This window comes from Notamacropus eugenii, chromosome 1, assembly GCF_028372415.1.
Source record: "Notamacropus eugenii isolate mMacEug1 chromosome 1, mMacEug1.pri_v2, whole genome shotgun sequence".
Classification (NCBI taxonomy): domain Eukaryota; kingdom Metazoa; phylum Chordata; class Mammalia; order Diprotodontia; family Macropodidae; genus Notamacropus; species Notamacropus eugenii.
This window is the reverse complement of record NC_092872.1, coordinates 368,940,981-368,960,011: the sequence shown is the minus strand read 5'-3', so window position 1 is coordinate 368,960,011 and position 19,031 is coordinate 368,940,981. Positions and strand designations below refer to the sequence as shown.

At 39.8% G+C, this 19,031-nt stretch overlaps 1 protein-coding gene across 1 annotated transcript in view; it reads left to right on the top strand.

The window, feature by feature from the left end:
- Positions 1-19,031, top strand: part of DIAPH1 (diaphanous related formin 1) — an 83,017-nt gene that overhangs the window by 35,979 nt on the left and 28,007 nt on the right. Inside the window, exons 10-18 of the mRNA XM_072630611.1 lie at positions 953-1,063; positions 1,247-1,365; positions 2,061-2,177; positions 3,030-3,145; positions 6,451-6,515; positions 7,371-7,550; positions 7,712-8,587; positions 9,468-9,582; positions 10,033-10,041. Coding sequence (XP_072486712.1) covers positions 953-1,063; positions 1,247-1,365; positions 2,061-2,177; positions 3,030-3,145; positions 6,451-6,515; positions 7,371-7,550; positions 7,712-8,587; positions 9,468-9,582; positions 10,033-10,041 — 1,708 coding nt within the window. The remainder of the gene's footprint in view (positions 1-952; positions 1,064-1,246; positions 1,366-2,060; positions 2,178-3,029; positions 3,146-6,450; positions 6,516-7,370; positions 7,551-7,711; positions 8,588-9,467; positions 9,583-10,032; positions 10,042-19,031) is intronic.

Below are 19,031 nucleotides of genomic sequence, written 5' to 3'. Positions count from 1 at the left end.
ATAGGTAAGCTAGAGCTTATCTAGCATATTGGTATCCTGTACTGGAGGTCATGACCTATAAAAACTGATTAAAGAAATTGAGGATATTTAACCTAGAAAAGAAAAGACTTAGAGGAGTCATGATGGTGGTTTTCAAGTATTTGAAAATTATGGGGGAAAAGGATTAAACTTGTTTTGCTTCATCCTGTAGGACCAAGTAGGATGTAGTAGAAGCCATTGGGTGAATGTTACAGAGAAGCAAATTTACACTTAGCATAGGAAATATTCTCTTATAATTAGAGTTGGCCAAACATGGAACACATAGGAGATACTTGGTCTTCAAACAGAGGCTAGATGACCACTTGTCAGCGATACTATTGATAGGAATTTTGGTTAGGTACGTTTTGGGTTGAGAGACAGTTTGATGTGGAGGATTGGAATCAGTTTGACTAGGGTTCAAGTCTAACCTCTGACACAAACTAGCAGAAACTGAGTAAGTCATTCAGTCTTTCAGTGTTCCCTTAGTGCATCTCAAGACTGAGTTACAGATGAATTGCTGATCAGCCTTGGTAGGGGGAGTTTCCTCACTGAGGAGCTTCCTGTACTAGTGATAGGTCTTGGCTGGGAAAAAAAAAATCCAGACAACTGTCAGTCTCTAGTGACCCATCCTTGATTCAATTTTGACTAGGAAATTGCTGTGACTGTTTTGTAGCTAGGAAAACTGAATTTTGAAACAAGGAAGACACATGCCCAGTCCAGGGTTTCACAGGCCCAGGAATTTATATTAAGAACTCTGATCTATTCAACCCATTTGATTAGATTGAGTCTCATGACTTTAATAGCTCTTGTAGGATCTATGTTAGATGTTGAGGTTATGTATTTTCCTCTTAAAATAAGTTTAATAGAAGAGGAACTTTCCTTAGTTTCCTCTGGAAATTAACACTGACCCAGCTGTCTTATCTTTCCATCTTAGGTGGGATGTCTGCAGTTGATCAATGCCCTCATCACACCTGCAGAAGAACTTGATTTCAGAGTTCACATCCGAAGTGAGCTGATGCGCTCAGGTCTGCAACAAGTACTTAAGGTGAAGGCAACTTCCTCCAAATTATATATGACTTGTTTTTTCCTTTTTTCTCTGCATTAGTATCCCTCATTCTTTTGAAAGCTTTGGTTATCAGTTTAAAACAATTTTGGAAAACATTGGAAAATAGCCAGAACATAATGGACACTTCTAATTTCTTTAATGCCAATGTTTGACTGTTGATAGGACCTGCGACTTATGGAGAATGATGATATGAAGGTACAGCTGGCTGTCTTTGATGAACAAGGGGAGGAGGATTCCTATGACCTGAAGGGAAGGCTGGAAGACATCCGAATGGAAATGGAATATCCTTCTGCTGAAAATGGCTCCAAATGTGGTGCCTGTGTTAAATTCAGTTGTAGCAACTGAACTTTGGGTGAAATCCTTATGTCCTAAGAAAGATTTCACTGCTTAAGGAATTAGGGTCCATGTCCCTATAATTGACTCAGCAAGAGAACCTTGTGGACATTCTTAATAATATTCTCAGGCTTCTTTTGTCTGAGAAACCTTAGACAAGGACATCAGAGAGTCCATTACAGCAGAGGGGGCTAGAAAGATTAGTATTTGCTTCTTGGGAATACTATGAAGTTTAAATTTAATCAAGAAAAACATAGGTCAAGGAATGTGGCCAAAGCATGACCTTTTGAGGAGGTTTGTGTGTCCCTGACTATTTTGCGTGTATTTCTGAGGTGAGGATTGATAATCTGGTAACATGTTGAGATCTGGTACAACAACTTTTGTAGTTCCTTTATGTTCTCTTCACTACTTGATCCTCTAGATCTGAAGAATTTTACACATGACACTTTTGGACAGTGGTCTCTTGAGTTGAGGGAGCTTAGGAGGTGGAGCTTAATTCTATGTGCTAATGATGGAGTTTGGTTTTTGGGGAGGATAGGTCCTTAAGGTGGGGCATTTCATAGAATTCCTGACAAGTGTCAGGAATCTGTGACTAGCCTGGTTTCTAACATCATGTTTTCCTTAGCCCTTTTCCCTTTCCCACTGATTTCAGTGAAGTTTTCCAGATCCTCCTGAATACAGTTAAAGATTCAAAGGCCGAACCGCTCTTCCTGTCCATTCTACAGCACCTGCTGCTGGTCCGAAATGACTATGAAGCTAGGTAGGGCAGGTGGCAGAGTGTCTGGGAAAGCCAGGGGCAGGCAGCGACTTTGGTGTTAAATTAAGGAAGAAAGACTAACTTTTAGATTACAAGGTAGAATAGAGAGAGCAAAGAAGACTAAGGAGTAGTGTTCACCAAAGTCATAGGTGTCTGAGAATTTTCTCTTTAATTAGGCAGAAAACCACCTCTGATTGGCTGAGGGGTACAAAGGGTGCAATCTCTTTTGGGGTGGGGATATTTTAAGGTTGTCTTTAAAGTAATTTCCATTAGGAGTAAGGGAACCATACCTGCCCATTTGATTGAAAAGGAGTAGTCAGCGAATGATGCTAGTATTGTCTTGTCAGAGGAAGTCCAAGACAGAATTCTCTGGGAGAAGAGAGGGGGCTGAAAAATGAAGTGAGAGAGCTGGAATTTAGACTTGATTATCCAGAAAACTCATGGCACCTGAAGTAGAATAGTTCTTGGCATGGATATAACAACCTTATTTCAGATTTCTAAAAAGGACCTTATCTCAAGGTTTTTCCCTGGGACTCCATACCAAGTTAGTGATTGGGTCAGTCAGTCAGCCAACATTTATTAAGTTTCTTTGTGCCAAATACTGTGCTAATTGATGGGGGCACAAAAGATGATAAAAAAAGTCCCATGTCTCTAAGAACTCACAGTCTAATGAGGGAGACAACTTTGCAAACAACTCTGTACAGACAAGCTGTAGTGTGGATAAATTTGAAATAACCAATAGAGGGAAGGCACTAGAACTGTTTATTGCAGCCATATGCCTTCTAAAGGGCGCAGATCTTCTTTGGAACCTGAGGGTACTTTGGTTATTCCTCACTCTCTTCGTCTTTTCTGCAGACCTCAGTACTATAAGCTGATAGATGAGTGTATATCCCAAATAGTACTGCACAAGAATGGCACGGATCCCGACTTCAAGTGCCGACACCTCCAAATAGACATTGAGGGGTTGATTGGTAAGCACAGGGGTAACTACTGCTGGTGTTGGCTTTTCTTCAAAACATCCTCTCCACCTCCCATCTCCCTTCTAGTTAATTAACCAAAAAAGTAAGCATTTACTAAATGTCAGACATCATACTGGGTTTTGGGGAGACAGACAAAAATGACATTATCCTTGTTCGTCAAGAAGCTCATGTTTTGGAGAGGGGGACAGCATGTGTACATATAAGTATGTCCAGAATAAATACCATTTTGTAGCACTCACTGGGAGGATCTGGAAAGGCCTCATATAGGAGGTGGCATTTGAGCCTAGCTCTAAAGGAGGAAACTAGGTTTTCTGTGAGGCAGAAAAAGGAAGGGAGGGCATTTCAAGCTTGTACCAAGGCAGGATGGGCAATTGAATGTTGTGTGTAAAGAACAATGACAAGGCTAGTTTGGCTGTACTGAGGAAGAGTACCTGAATAGAATGAATGTATAATAACACTGAAAAGATAGGTTGCAGCCAAACCAAGGGCTTTAAATACAAATGGAAGAGTTTTTGTTTTATTCTGTATCTTGTCCTTGTCTCCTTCCAGAGCTCCAGCTTGTATCACCAACTTTGGACATTTTGAACTAAATATCCTATAGGCATCTCAAATGCAGCATATCCAGAATAACTCTGTCTTTCCTTTCAAACCTATTCTCTTCTGAACTTCTGTATTACTGTCCAGAGCAACACTATCCCTCTAGTCCATTTCAGATTCACCACCTTAGTGTCATCTTCAGCTCTTCTCACTGACCACAGATACCCCATCAGCTCCCAAATCTTCAATTCTACCCCTGCATCCATCTCTTGCATCCAACACCTTCTCTTCCCAAATAGTCACCAGCCTAGTTTTAGGCCCTTTTCTTAATTGTTGCAATAGCCTCCTACTAGTCTCCCTACCTCATGTCTTTCTTCACTACATTTTGTCCTCTGCATAGCTGCCAAAATGATTTTTCCAAAGTTCAAGTCTAACCATGTCACAGCTTTACTCAGGAAACTCCATTCTTTATTCTCTAGGATATTTAGGTTCTCTGTTATCTAGAATAAAATAAGAACTCCAATATTTGACATTGAAAACTCTTTACAACCTAGCCTTAGCCTACCTTTTTGGTCCTAATTACATGTTATTCTCACATAGCTTTATGATCTAGTTATCCTTACTTTTTTTCATAATGTGGCTTTCCATTCCCTATCTCTATGCCTTCACATCTAGGGAAGGTGAACTTCTTTAGACTGTGTGTGTGTGTATGTGTATATGTGTATGTGTACATATAGAGGGATGTGGTTTGTGGAGAGGGTAGGGAAGGGATCTGTTCTTTTGCTATATTCCAGGGGATATTACAAAGGCACAAAAATCTATGCCTTGAATATACTACTCCCTCACTTATTCCTTTTGGAACCCCTAGTTTCCTCAGAGACTAAATTCAAGCTCTACTTTTTTCATGAAGCTTTTCCTGAACTTCTCAATCTAGGAGTGCCCCACCCACAAAATCATCTTATGTTCTCTCTCTCCCTCCCTCCCTCCCTCCCTCTCTCTCTCTCTCTCTCTCTTTCTCTTTCTCTCTCCTCTCTTATTGTCTATCCCAGTAGAGAATGTAAGCTTCTTTAGGTGAGGGATTCATTCAGTTTATCTTCAGGCATGGCAATCTGTGGAAGATGTATTGGATTGGGGAGACCTAGGAGAAGGCTACTGAAAAAGGTCAAAATACATAGGACATATATCCTAGGACTAGGTAGATTACATTAGCAATTGTAAACATATTTCTATCAACACATTTTCCTAACTTTGGTGCTACCATTTATAGGAACATTAATGGACAAGGCAGCTACAAACCCCTAGAACATTTTTCATTTGAGGTAGAAGCTAATCTAAATGTTGATGCCTTCTCTGTATGAACAAGGTAATTGAAAGTACCTGGCTGAGGTGCCAGACATGAATCTGAGAATAACAGCAGATTTTGGAAGCTAGAAACGTAACAGTCATAAGAGCTCCTCTGTCCTCGGGCTTGGATCATATAGTCAAGACCCTGCTTTTCTCAGAGACAAGAATGTCAGATAAATTAGGCACATAGATGGTAAGATTAAATGGATCTCAAAATAGTTTCTCCAGGCCCTTCACAGTTTACTGAAAAGTGAATCTGACATATCATTTAGGGTTCTGTGTACCCCTTTCTCTTTGTATCCTTGGAACCAGGATGAAATGATGGGCTTGGACATCTGGGAAGTGGGCTGGCCTGTTAGGACTTTAGTTGGGAGCCATATGTTTACATCTGTAAACGCTTCGTAGGAAAATAATACCACTTATCACAAAGAAGACAAAATAGAATTGGAGGTGTGAAATTATGTTTAATCTTCTGGGCATTATGGTCATTTAGGTCAATTCACTTTTAATCACAGGACATAGGATAAATGCCAGTAGGAGCTTTGTTCTTTCTTAGCTGTTCATCTGTCTCTTCCTATAGAGGGAGTATCAATATCCATCAACGTCTTTAAAATAAGTAATGAACATCAAACTATTTTCTTAATGACGGAGACCATATGAAAGCAGATAATTATATACTGTGTTTCTCAGTTGTTGCTGATGTCATGGTTCTTTATGTAAAGAGCTATATTATATTCTTATTACCAAAGTTTAAATATAAAACACCTCCATTGTAATTTTTTTTTTACCAAAAATTTGTAATAAACAGTGCCACAAATCACTCCCTCCCCACTCTACCATCTTTTCTCTCTACAAAGTAAGGCTATTGAAGTAGTCCAGATAAGAGCCTGATCTTGAGTAGTAACTGTGTGAATGGAGAGAAAGGAATGGTTTATGAGATGTTGTGAAGATAAAATTAGCAAGACTTTAGCAACTGATTATATATGTGGGATAAGAGAAAATGACAAGTTGAGGGATGACTTTGAGACTTTTGAACCTGTGTAACTAGAAAAATGAGAATACCCTTTATGGAAACAGGAAAATAAAAGCATGTGGGAGGAGATGTGGTTCTAGATCCAAAAGGTTTCCTGGCCTTTCTGCCTGTCTTGTATCTAGATCTCATCCTTATTTTTACACACATATTCACAACTTAGAACCTGTGAAGGATCTGGGAGGTACTCCAGTAGATTCTAGAGGGTGATGCTTTATACGTGAAACCGGGGATTATAAATCCATTTGGGTTGAATGTAATGGGAGAAAAGGGAACCTGCTCTTTAGAATACATTCCAAAGGATATTAGAATAATTCTTTTCTAGGATGGAGTGAGAGGACAGAGAGAATTGGAAATCTTACTTGTTATATTCTCTTTTTTTCAGATCAGATGATTGATAAAACAAAAGTGGAGAAAACTGAGGCCAAAGCTATAGAGTTGGAAAAGAAGGTGATTATGAGGAGACAGAGAAGGTTTACTTAAAGCACTTCCCTCTTCTTTTTGTCTGAGAGTTAGTCTTGGTTGTCTAACCCACTAGTTTGCTCTTTTCCTCCATCCCTACCTCCATATCTATCACCCTTTCCCCTTCCCCAGTCATTTTGATGAGGTTGGCACACAGTTTGAGTCTATGGAAAGAGCCCTGTCTTAGGGGGTTTTTTAGCTGCTTAGTTTAGAAAGCAGCATGAATATGGGCAAGTAGAAACAGTACTGTTCTTAATGCTATTTTCTTTCCTGGACCATCAACACAGTAGATATGACAAATAGTGACCCTAAATAACTGCTCCCTTTGGTTCCATTGGCATTCCTAGGTTTCTTCCCTTGGAGCAATAAGGTCCTGAATAGGACTAGATTTTTGTGGCTATGATGCTACCTATGTTCACCTGGCCCTGTGTTCTTTGTTCTCTGTGACGATCCTTGAACACCTTAGTACTCTCGCAGGGAAGGGGTGGTTTTTACTCCCAAATCCCCTTTTGTATGCTTTGCTTCGGAAATCTTAAAGAGCTATAAAAATGTAAACTACTTTTAATAACTATCCAGGTTGAGTAAAGGAAATGTCCTTAAACTTCAAGCCTATAGCTGTGACTCCAGAAGTGGGAAAACTATTAAAATAATATCTAGGATCCACACTCTCAAATTTTAGGGTCAAGGCCTTGCCGTTTTCCCTTCCTAGGGATAACCTTTGGTATGGAGCAGCTCCAGAGGTAAAATAGCAACATAATAATATGGTACATTACAGAGAAAGTTCTGGGCCTTGCCCTGGGAGACAAGAGTAGCTTTCTGGAAAATTAATTTTTTTTTCTTTAGCTGGACTCAGAGCTAACTGCCCGGCATGAGCTACAGGTGGAAATGAAAAAGATGGAGAGTGACTTTGAACAGAAGCTCCAGGACCTACAGGGAGAGAAGCAAACACTGGATGCAGAGAAACAGCAATTAGCTACTGAGAAAAAGGACTTGGAGGCTGAAGTCTCTCAGCTGACTGGAAAGGTAACATCTGGGTAGGAGAGGTAGGAGATGTTGCTGCCTATTGAAATTGGTATTCTGAAGCTTCAAGACGGGCCTGCCTAAGAATCAGAATGAACTGCTCTTTGTAGTGAATGTAGGTGGGAAGTGCTCATTTCTTATGTTGGTATTGCTTTCTTCTGTAGGTTGCCAATTTGTCAAAGGAGCTAGAAGATGCCAAGAAGCACATGGCCTCTCTCTCAGCTGCAGTAGTCTCTTCTGTTCCTCTTGCCCCTAGCAGTGATACTGTTCCCCCTGCACCTCCTTTCCCTAGCAACTCTAACATATCCCCTCCACCCCCTCCCCCTCCCCCTCCCCTCCCTGGTAGCATTCTTGCTCCCTCTCCCCTCCCTGGTGGATGTTGTATTCCTCTTCCTCCTCCCCTGCCTGGTGGAGAAGGCATTCCTGCTCCCCTTCTCCTGCCTGGTGGAGGTGGCATTCCTGCTGCCCCTCCCCTCCCTGGTGGAGGTGGCATTCCTCCTCCTCCTCCCCTGCCTGGTGAAGGTGGCATTCCTGCTCCCTCTCCCCTCCCTGGTGGAGGTGGCATTCCTCCTCCTCCTCCCCTGCCTGGTGAAGGTGGCATTCCTGCTCCCCCTCCCCTGCCTGGTGAAGGTGGCATTCCTGCTCCCCCTCCCCTGCCTGGTGGAGGTGGCATTCCTGCTGCCCCTCCCCTCCCTGGTGGAGGTGGCATTCCTCCTCCCCCTCCCCTGCCTGGTGGAGGTGGCATTCCTCCTCCCCCTCCCCTGCCTGGTGGAGGTGGCATTCCTGCTCCCCCTCCCCTGCCTGGTGGAGGTGGCATTCCTGCTCCCCCTCCCCTCCCTGGTGGTGCTGGGATCCCTCCACCCCCTCCACTCTCAGGGGTTCCTGGTATCCCTCCACCTCCCCCAGGAATGTGTGTGCCTCCTCCCCCCCCTGCATTTTGGGGTCTGGGAGTGACTGCAGCTCCAGCTCTGCCCTATGGATTGGTTCCAAAGAAGCTTTATAAGCCAGAGGTGCAGCTCCGAAGGCCAAACTGGTCCAAGGTGAGAATTGCTGCCAAATTTGAAAGCACATAGTCAAAAAACTGCATCTGATTCTTGCCTCAACCTTTTTTAAGTGGGTAATCTCCCAGGATAGACTTCCTTTACTTTCCTTTGACCCAGGCTGTCTTCAGAGTCCCAGAATGGACACCATTCAACAACAATTTATTAAGACTCATGTATACAGATTGCCTTTCTATGTCCACGGAGGATTTAGCACACTTTTCTTTCTAATTTTGGATCTGTTATCACCTTAATGTACTTTACCTTTTGCTCCAGAAGATGGCAGCACTATGGTAATAATATTTCATAATCCATTCCAGAGTTTTTAGGCAGCTGATAATTGTCCTCCTTTAAAAGTCATGGATTCTATTTGTCATTAAAATACACACACCTGTATCTTTCTTCCAATTTGAACTTTAACAAAGATCACGTCTAAACTTAACCTTACTGGAGGGTATTTTGAAATCATTAGGATTCTGAGTCAGTTGCCTTGTCCTAGGGCCCAGGTTCAAATGAAAAGATTGATGGGGTCGGTTGACTGAAGCAGTTCACTTGACAAAATTAACATATTTAGAATTAGCTTTAGTGAAAAGAATATGCCACAGTATCAGGAGTCTGAGTTACTAGAACTAGAGGGCTTTGAGTTTGGAGTTAAGAGAGATGGCAGAACTAAAGAAGTTTCTTTATGTCTTAATCTGAAGTCCATATCTGGTCCAGCTTTAAAAATGTAGCTGCTTCAGGACATTTTGTTGGAACCTTAATCTTGTAAATTGATGCTTTAAAATTTGTCTAGCCACTTCCCATATCTACAATTTAGTTTTCAGGAGTAGGAAAGTAAAGACCCTACAATACTGACTCCAGACCCTCCATGTGTCCACAGTTTGTTGCTGAGGATCTCTCCCAGGACTGTTTTTGGACAAAGGTAAAGGAGGACCGGTTTGAGAACAATGAGCTATTTGCCCAGCTCACACTTACCTTCTCAGCCCAGACAAAAAGTAAGTACTTTCCTTCAGGGGACAGTTCAGGTACAGGGAATACCCTGTGGAGGAGGAATTTATCAGCTTTGACTAAGTTAGGAAAGGAAATTGGAAGTAGGAAGGAGCTATTGGGTGGTGATTAGTCCCTTAGGAAAAACAAACACGTTTTCTTTTTTTAAGGATAACAAGATTAGAAAGATGAGTTTCCTTGGAGTGGATGAGGCTTAACCATTTCTGAGTTATCTTGTGGTTATTTTCTGCTAAAGAGCCATTCATCCAACATGGGTAGTACGATTTCAGTGTGCCCTAGGACACACTGAATGATCTGCCTGCCATGTCTTAGTAGATTGTGATGAAGTGGGTGTGTGGTTGGCTATAGATAACAATAAATTAGATCTGATTCTTCTTTCTCTCATTTCATTCCAACTTGTGATATTTTTTTTTCTCGCTGGCCCGCTACTCCTGCAGCTTCCAAAGGTGAGTATAGCATGGTAGAGATTTTCATAGAATTAAAGTGGGGTCTCTTGAATTGAAAAAACAAAAAGAGACAGAGAGGAAAAGTAGTGATGAGTGAATGCAAAGAGAAGTATTCAGGTAACTGAGTCACGATATTGGGAATTCATTTCTTTCTGAATGAGGCCATATGTGAATTATTTAGCAGGATGTTCTTTAAGCTTTCTAGGATCTCATAGGGATAACAAGTATTGTAAGGACACCTCTAGCTTTGTAGGAAAGAAAGCTGTGCATGAATTTAAGGCATTATTCAAACTACGTATTTGCTTTTTTGGAAAATGATGGGCAGTTACCTCTGCTGTTGCCTCACATGTTCCCCTGCTTATTATTATTATTGTTAGTAAATCTTAAATTTATGTAGAGTGTTATATTCATAAAAGTTCTTTATGTATGTTCTCAGAGTACTGTAATATACATCGTCTTATTTGATCATCACAACAGCCCTATGAGATCTGGACAAGTGTTGCCATCTTCCATTTTGTAAATGAGAATACTGAGGTTCAGAAGGGTCAAAAGACTTAATCAAAATGACAGTTAATCAGAGGTGGAGCTGGGACTTGAAACCAGGCACTGTGTGACTTTTTTTTTTTTACTACTCTGTCAGCCCTCTTCAGCAATTTTTCTAATTCTCATACTGTTTCATGGCATGTTAGAAAAGCTAATTTGTCTTCTTTATGGGAAGTTAGGTGGCATAGTGGATAGGGAGCTGGACCTGGAGTCAGGATAACTTATTTTCCTGAACTCATCTGAGTTCAGATCTAGTCTCAGAAACTTACTAGTTGTGTGACCCTGGTCAAGTCACTTAATCCTGTTTGCCTCAGTTTCCTTATCTGTAAAATGAGCTGGAGAAGGAAATAGCAAATCATTTCTGTTTCTTTGCCAAGAAACCCTCAAATGGGGTCACAAAGAGTCAGACATAACTGAAAATGACTCAATAAAAAAAAAACTTCTTTTTTCTCTATTTCCCCATTTTTTCCCTGTAACAACATACTGGTTTTGTGCTGCCTTGGGATGGGGTGGGGAATGGTAGGAGAGAGGAGTATTTTTAGATTTCTCTCTTCAGGGGTATAGTGTGTAGAAGTTGTTACCCCCATAATTTGGCATTTTCATCTCCTTCCTGTGTTTTTGTTATCTAGACATGCATATGTACCCCTGATTGAGTGAAATGAATAAGCATAGTTCTAGTGCACACTCTCCTCCCATAAGCAAAATTAGTATATTTGTAATGTGACAGTTGTAATTTTTCTTTGATCTGATGGGGCAAAATTAGACTTTAATTTGTTTCAATAAGGAGCCTGACAGGCTGATGGGTGCCTCGGGTAGCTCTTGGAAGTGACTTATGCATTTGTATAGTACTGTGAGCTGGCAGGATTCAGTCCTGTCTTTTTGCCCCAGTCCTCAGGGTGAAGTGACTTGTTACCTCCTGGGGACCTTCCACCTTCACTGCTGAAGTTCTGGATAATAATTACCTTTGGTATCCTTAGTTTAGAGGTTGTGCTGATGTTCCCTGAGGCCCATTTAGTATCTTTATCAAAGAAAACTGACATCAATCTTCTTGTCCACTGATGGATAAACTTCCTCTCTACCCACTTCTTAACCTCCCCCGACCATGTGATCACCTAGAATCTATTCCTGTATTAGCTTTCTGTCTGTCAGAAGAAACATCTTTGCCTCTTTTTGGCTTTTTGGAATTCTTTTGAGTTCTGCCACTACTAAACCTTTCTAAAGCAATAAAGACTTTCATTTTCACTAACTTGATTCTATTAAGATTCCACCATCCCGATTAATAAATGCTGAGATTCCATCATTCTGAAGATGTGCAGATTTGAATTGTTAACAGGATTTCTTTTAGTGCTTTCTAGGAGTGCCCAGGTCTAAATTATAGTCATCCTTAAATGTACTTCAGATAAGTGATAACTGAAAACATAAGTCCAGTAGGCTTCCCTATTCTTTGTATACTTTATTTCATCCATTTGTCTCTAGTTAATTTGCAATTTAGGAACTAAATTTGAAGCAGAGAACAAATGACTCTAGTGCTTCCTGTATTCTTAGACACTGATTCCTATAAGCACTGATTTCAGTTTTACTCTTTTTTTCCTGTTCTTTCATTTGTGAGTTTGAGTGTAAGTACCACCCAGAGTGATGATGGAGCTATTTCCAGTGATGAGGTTCTGTATTTATGTCCTTTATGAATCAAGTTTACTGCCAGTTTTGTGACTAAAGTTGGACCAAAAGTTCTCTGATCACCTGATGATGTGCAGGCAAGCCTGGTTTATCAAAAGCCTTACAGATCCTATAAAGTTAGAAAGGTTTTGAGCATACAGTTAGTGATGAATTCTACGTCTGCTGTTCAAGGACAAGTCTGTTGGAGTTCAGAAAGCCTTGTTACTAGATTATACACAGGGTAATGAATGTTTCAGCCATGGCAATTTGGCAAAGACCATCTACCAAATCGTACAGGAGTTATGACCAGTGTTGGCAGACAGAATGCCTCATCTGTCAAATCACAGATCCTTGAAATGTTGAAATATGGCATTTTGACATTTTCCACATGGGTGGCAGGATCTGGAATTATCTGTGTACTAAAGCTCATGCTCCTGGTTTTAGTCTCGATATTGCCCTTTCCTGTCTTGATGGAGCCTTTTGCCTCTTTGCTTTGTCTGGAAGACTCAGTACAAAAACCTAATTTGACCTTTACATTCAGATACTCAGGGAAACTTCAGTGACTATCAGCTCATTTACAGGTTTTTGGTCCTTTTTGTTTTCCACAGTGCGGTGATTCTCTTATTTTTAAGATAAACCCTATTACTATGACCCATTTTGCTCTATTTCACTGAGTACAGAACTTAATGTCTTGTTTTAACTTAATATATTTCCAAAGTGCTATAGTATTAATGGAACTAAAAATAAATGGATGCAACTTAGAACTTAATTCAGGTGTAACTAACACTTCTGGGCCCCCCTTTCCCATTTCCTACTGAAGTATCTTCTATCACAGACTTCTTTAAATTAGGGAAGTTTCCATAAATAAGTATTTTTAAAAATTCTATTAGAAAGCATTTGTGTCACCATACTTGTTCTATACATTTCTCTTTATAAGTCTTCTCCTAATGTTCTCTCAATCAAAATAATGCCCTTTGAAAGAAATTCTCATGCGTTTCACTTCCTGAAGTATGGAGATAATGGTTGGTATTCTTAAGAACACTGACTTTTTGACATCTCTTTTTTGTTTTCCTTGTTTAGAATCTTTAAATCTAGTGATCAGAGAGTTCTTAGATTTTTCCAGAGCTAGGTGATGTGTTGATGGGATTTGATTGATCCTTCTATCTGTCATAATAGGGATTTGTGTTAAGAAAATTCTTTGTCTCATAAGAACTCAGTAAACACGTGCTGGAAGTAAATTTATAAATACCCTTGGTCAGGGGATCAGTTATAACTAGGACTTTTGTGACATTCTCATTAGAATTTGACTATATAGGGTTAAATCTTAAATCAGGTGCAATTTCCTTAGCAGAAGGACTTGTTGATATGAAAATGGCATTTGACTCTAGAACTATGCCTTTTTAAGCTTAGAGAAATTTATCTTATTCCTTATTGAGAGACTATCACATCTTCCATACATGATGTTCTTGGTAAATGAGACTGACCTAGTTTAGAGATTTCTGCTGAACACCTGTAGAGTATGTACTTTGTCAGAAAAATTGCATTTCAGCCCTTAACTTACTTGTAGCATAACCTTTGGAATTTTGTGAATTAAACAATTTTGTCAGACAATAGTCAGTATTAGACCTGCCATTTCACTGCCCTATATTTCTGCCTGGACTTTTTCTTTCTCTAACCTTAAGGAAGTAAGAGAATAATGCATCTAATCCTAGGACCCCCTTATTAATAGAAATAGCACACCTGTCTAGAACTCTAGGATAATTTTTGCCCCACTATAATTCAGCTTTTTATTACACAGAGTTGTCTTCACTAAGATATATTTCATACCTATGTAGTAATTGATCCTCATATTTCAAGGATCTCTGATTTTATTAGAATGAATATTTTCACTCACATAGATCACTAGCAACTTTGTAGGTCTTAGACAATTTCTGTGACCATTTTTGTAGCCAGTTCTTTACTTTGCAGCCAATTTAGTGATTGAGATTTTCTGAACTGACCTTGAACAATAGATATAATCTACCACAGGGTTCATTCCAAAAGCCTCTCCAGTTTGGTAGCTTTTGCCCTTCTCGTATAACCTTTCAGAACCTAAGTTCCATGAATCCCATTGAAATATTTAATTTTCTTCTTTTGGCTAAGATATCTTTCAGTCAAGCTTATTGAGTGATTTTGGGGGAACACTAAAAATCATTATCCCAGAAATGGCCTGAGACTGATTGAAATGTTTGTTTATTCAGCAAACATTTGACAAAATATTGACTGTTGTAAAGCCCCCTGGGCTGAAGGAGGACAAAAATAAAACTGAACAAAATTTAAAAGCCCCTGGCATAGTAATAACCCTAAGGTATACAACTTGATTTACCCTATGCCCTCCAAAGATTGCATTGTTCAGTATGTTATAGTTCTAGGTTTTTCCCTGATTAATTAGGCTCACCCCAGGACCATTCAGTTTTCTTTTATTTGCTGAAAGCCAGATATATTGTCTACTGGGAGTAGAATGGGAAGCTAATTAAGTAGATCTCTTTCTCATGTCCACCCTCCTCAATTTCTAGCAATGTTTGAAAGACACAAATGCCATTGTTTCATCATACACATGACACTTGGCAAACCATTGTGTAAACTTCCTATTTTATGGAGAGATAAAACAAGCAGTTCCATTTAGGCCATCTGAAGACTGAGTTTTGAAATTGTGAGGTTCATGTTCCCTCAGTTACTTAAAATCTAACCTCCTTTGGCTTCAGTTTCCTTATCTGTAAGGTGAGTTCAAACTCAGTAGCATTTTTGAGGTCCCTTACAGCTTTAGACCAGTGATCCTTTGATCTTGTGCATTTCAAATTTTGACCCTAATTTAGGAAAGCTGAGCCATTTAAACAACTCCTGTTAGTTCAACTTATTTCTGAACAAGAATCTTAGAGTTCAGCTTATATCTGAACAAGAAGAGGAAGAAACTCCCCAGTAAAGCAAGGTTGTGTTGTCTCCTAATTCCAGGGTCCTAAGGTAATCTTAGGCAAGGTATACAAACCAGGAAGAAAGATGATACTTTCCTGAGCTACCTAACCAGTCTTCAGAAGGGGTCCATAGTAGGAAGGGATCCTCCAAAAAAGGAGTCTTCACTTTTCTTCTTGCCTGTGTTCTCCTTTTTGTCCACCAGGTGGCAGCTAATCAGTTCCACTCCCAATAAGGAGTATTCAGTTAAATCTGCAGACTTGCTATTTAGGATTAACATTTTGTAAGGACATGGCATGACAGTGTGCTTTTATGCTCAGATCTCTAGAATTCATTTCCCTATTTATGCAAGTTTTGTAGGATTATATTTTTGCAGGTTGTCTTTTCTGTTGAATTATTGGATTGGAGTAGGGTCAGACTACGTACACAAAAGCAAGTTGGACAAATTTCCTAGATAGCAAGTCAGAGACTTTCTCATTAAGTAGAATTTTTTATGGGTGTCATGCCTCTTCTGTTACTTCTCTTGTAATTTAAAAATACAAAAGATACCGATTACCCATCAAACTACAAGGAATGCTTCCTGAAAATGGTCCAGCCCTATATATATTATTTAGTCTCCAGAAAGCCTAGAATTTGACTCAGCTATCAATAGTTACCAGAATCCATAGTCCCACCAGAATTATAATGAAAGAACTGGAAGATTGCCATAATTTCTAGTTCTTTTCTCTTTTGGTGTTAGGCTCAATATTGCCTCTAAAAAAAGTGCTGCCATTTCATTCCCAGTATCTGTTCAGTTCCAGCTTATTTATAGGGAACATTTAGAACGATTCTTCCTAAGGAGGAAATGTAGACCCTGAAAATTATCCTTTCTTTAGTTTCCTTCCATCCAGCTCCATTGTGTGAGTCCTGCTTGGGGTGGTTATATTTAACCTGTTATGTACACATCTTGCTCTAATGATTTTTACTAATCTTAATCTTTTCTTCCTTACTCTTTTTTGTAATATCGGAGCTAAACTCTCTTTTAAGCGAGAGATACCTGAGTACAGGTACTGAGCCATAAAGAAGTGATGACATGGAATGAACAGAGCATTGGGCAAGCAGTAAGGAAGCCTGGGCTCCGGTCCTAGCTCTGCCACTAACTAGCTTTGAGACTTTGGGAATATCACTTAACCCCTCCATTTTTTCAGTTTCCTTATTTGAAAAAAATAAGAGATTTGAAACATGTTAGAAGATTCCTTTCCAGCTTCAAAATTCTGTGATTCTGTCTGTTGTTCCTCATGTAGCCTGCCCCTGAGAGTTGTCATTGTTTTAAGTCATTACCCCCTACATTTTTCTATAGCTGTAATGACTTTCTAGGCTATTCTGCTTGTTTGTATCCTGAGTTGCATTCTTTTTCTCCATGCATTTAGTTGTTTCTGGCTATGTGTTTGTGGATGAGTATAGATAGTGCTGGAGGTGGTGGTGGGGGGCATTGGTGATCTAACACACTGGTCTCTATCTAGTTATCATGACACACTCACCAATAGCAGATGAGGGATAGCAAAAGGAAGCACGATGCCAGATAAAAGGCAGTTCAAGTCTCCATTCTTTAAAAATTTGAGCAGTTCAATACTTTTTCCACTAAAGTCCCACTCCCTCGTACCTCATTGTAATGTGGAAGGTGGCTCTGAGTTATGCCAGCAGAGTAATAAACTCTGGCAAGTTACCTACCAAACTCTGAGGATAGGCCTAGGAATGGTCTGTTGTCCAAGGCCCTACCTAGCTAGATTTGAAGAGGCTCATCATCAAGTTGACTGAAGGAAGACAAAATATTTTGATCTCTGTAACTTCTGAGGACCATATGCCAAATTGTAGAAGGATTTCAGTCTTCATTGGTAAAAGGGAGTACCCCCAAGGTCAAAGTCAGAGATTCACAAAGTACTGAAATAATTTAGTACCTAAAATTTGCCTGATGCAGAATGTGCTTAATGTTTTCACCATCAGGTGGCACATTTCAGCAGTTTCATTACTGATTTAGATCTCTTTTGTTTCTCTGGTATAGAATCTGATGCAGTAATTCCAGAGATGTTATTCAGCTCCAGGCTGTATAATATTCTGCTTCTTGTAGAAAACACTTTGAGTGCTTAAAGGATAGTTAAGGTCAAAGAAACTGGGAAGTTAGAGCCTGCTCAGTGTCCTCCAGGAAATACTTGGGTTCAGAAAAATCAGCTTCATAAGTACAAAGTGGAAGTAGCTGACTACTTTGAAGTTTGTCCTAAAGCTATCTTGAGTAGATGGAAAGCTCATTTTGTGTCATTAGTGTTTAACACATACATAGTAGGAGCTTATTGAATGTTTTATTGATTGGCATGCCAACCAAGAAAGCTAATGTGATCTTAGAAGCTGCATAGTATCCAGGACAAGAAAGGTGATAAACCTGCTCTGTGATGCTCTGCTCAGGGTACATCTGGAATACTGTGTTCACTTCTTGGCACCACATTTTAGGAAGGACATTGACAAATTGAAAAGTGCCCAAAAGAAGGTGACCTCATGAAAGCCCCATGCGAGGATCAGTTAAAACAAAGTGGAGATCTGGAGGGGATGGGGCAGGGAGCAAGCATGGACCATGTAGTGATCTCTCAAGCGTTTATTAGAGAAGGAATTGGATTTGTTCTGCTTGGCCTTCTAATAGATGGCAGTACTAAGAGTAACGAATAGAATTTATAGAGAAACAAATTTGGGTTTGATGTAAAGAAGTGCATCCTAACAATAAGAGCTATCTAAAATGAGAATAGGCTACCCTGGAATCGCTAGCATGTTTCTCATTAATAGACATTTTCAAGTAGAGAATGAATGGCTGCCTGTTAGGTATATTGTAGGGGAGATTCTTGTTCAGATATAAGTTGAAATAAATATTTTAGCCTAGGAAGTGCCATCTAACCCTGACATTTTATTGTTTTGTAAAAGGTTCCTGTTCCTTTTTATCTATAGTCTCATAAGGCCATAAGTGGATATTTTGAGGGGTTTTTTTATGGCATAGATACTAGAGAGTTTTTGTTGTTGTTATGCCAAGTCTTAGGGGCATGTCAGTGCTTCCTAGTGGCATAAAGACCAGATGACTTTCGGTTATCATAGTCAGTCTTAACCACTAGTATTTTTGTTTTTCATCCATATTTAGAACCTGCAAAATCTTGACCAATGATCATGGTCTCCAACTAATAGTAGAACAACAATAGCTCACATTTATGAAATGTTTTCCTCACAACAACCTTGTAAAGGAGACATTAATAATAGTGACTGCCACTTACATGGTTCTTTAAGGTTTTCAGAATGCTTTAACTTGTCTTAGCAGAGCCTCCTAGCAACCCTGAGAGAAAGGATTTTGTTACCTCCATTTTTCAGAGAGGAAACAGAAGGTCCAAAAGGTCACACATGTGTTAAGTATCAGAGCCAAGACTTGAATCCAGGTCTTTTGACTCCGAGTCTACTTTTCTTTCCACAACACTGTGGTCCTGCCTTTTCTATTACAGAGAATATTTAGTCAAGGATTGTTGATTTTAAGATATTTTCTTCAGAATTTCATTCAGGCTACCCTGAATAGAACTTCATTTTCAGAAAGCACTTCTATATAATGGTTCAGATCATTAATGTTTTTCTCCCCCTTCATGTTATTTAATTCCACTCACTTGCCCAAGGAGCCTTCCAGTCTTGGAAACCCTTGGAAAGCCCAACAGGTAGGCCCAATAGACACTATATTGCCACTCCAGATGTCTTGGGCTACATAGTTTATACCCTGTGTTACACCTACTATCATCCACATACTCCAGACTTAGTGTCAGAAGATGCTTCCTTTTACTGCTCAT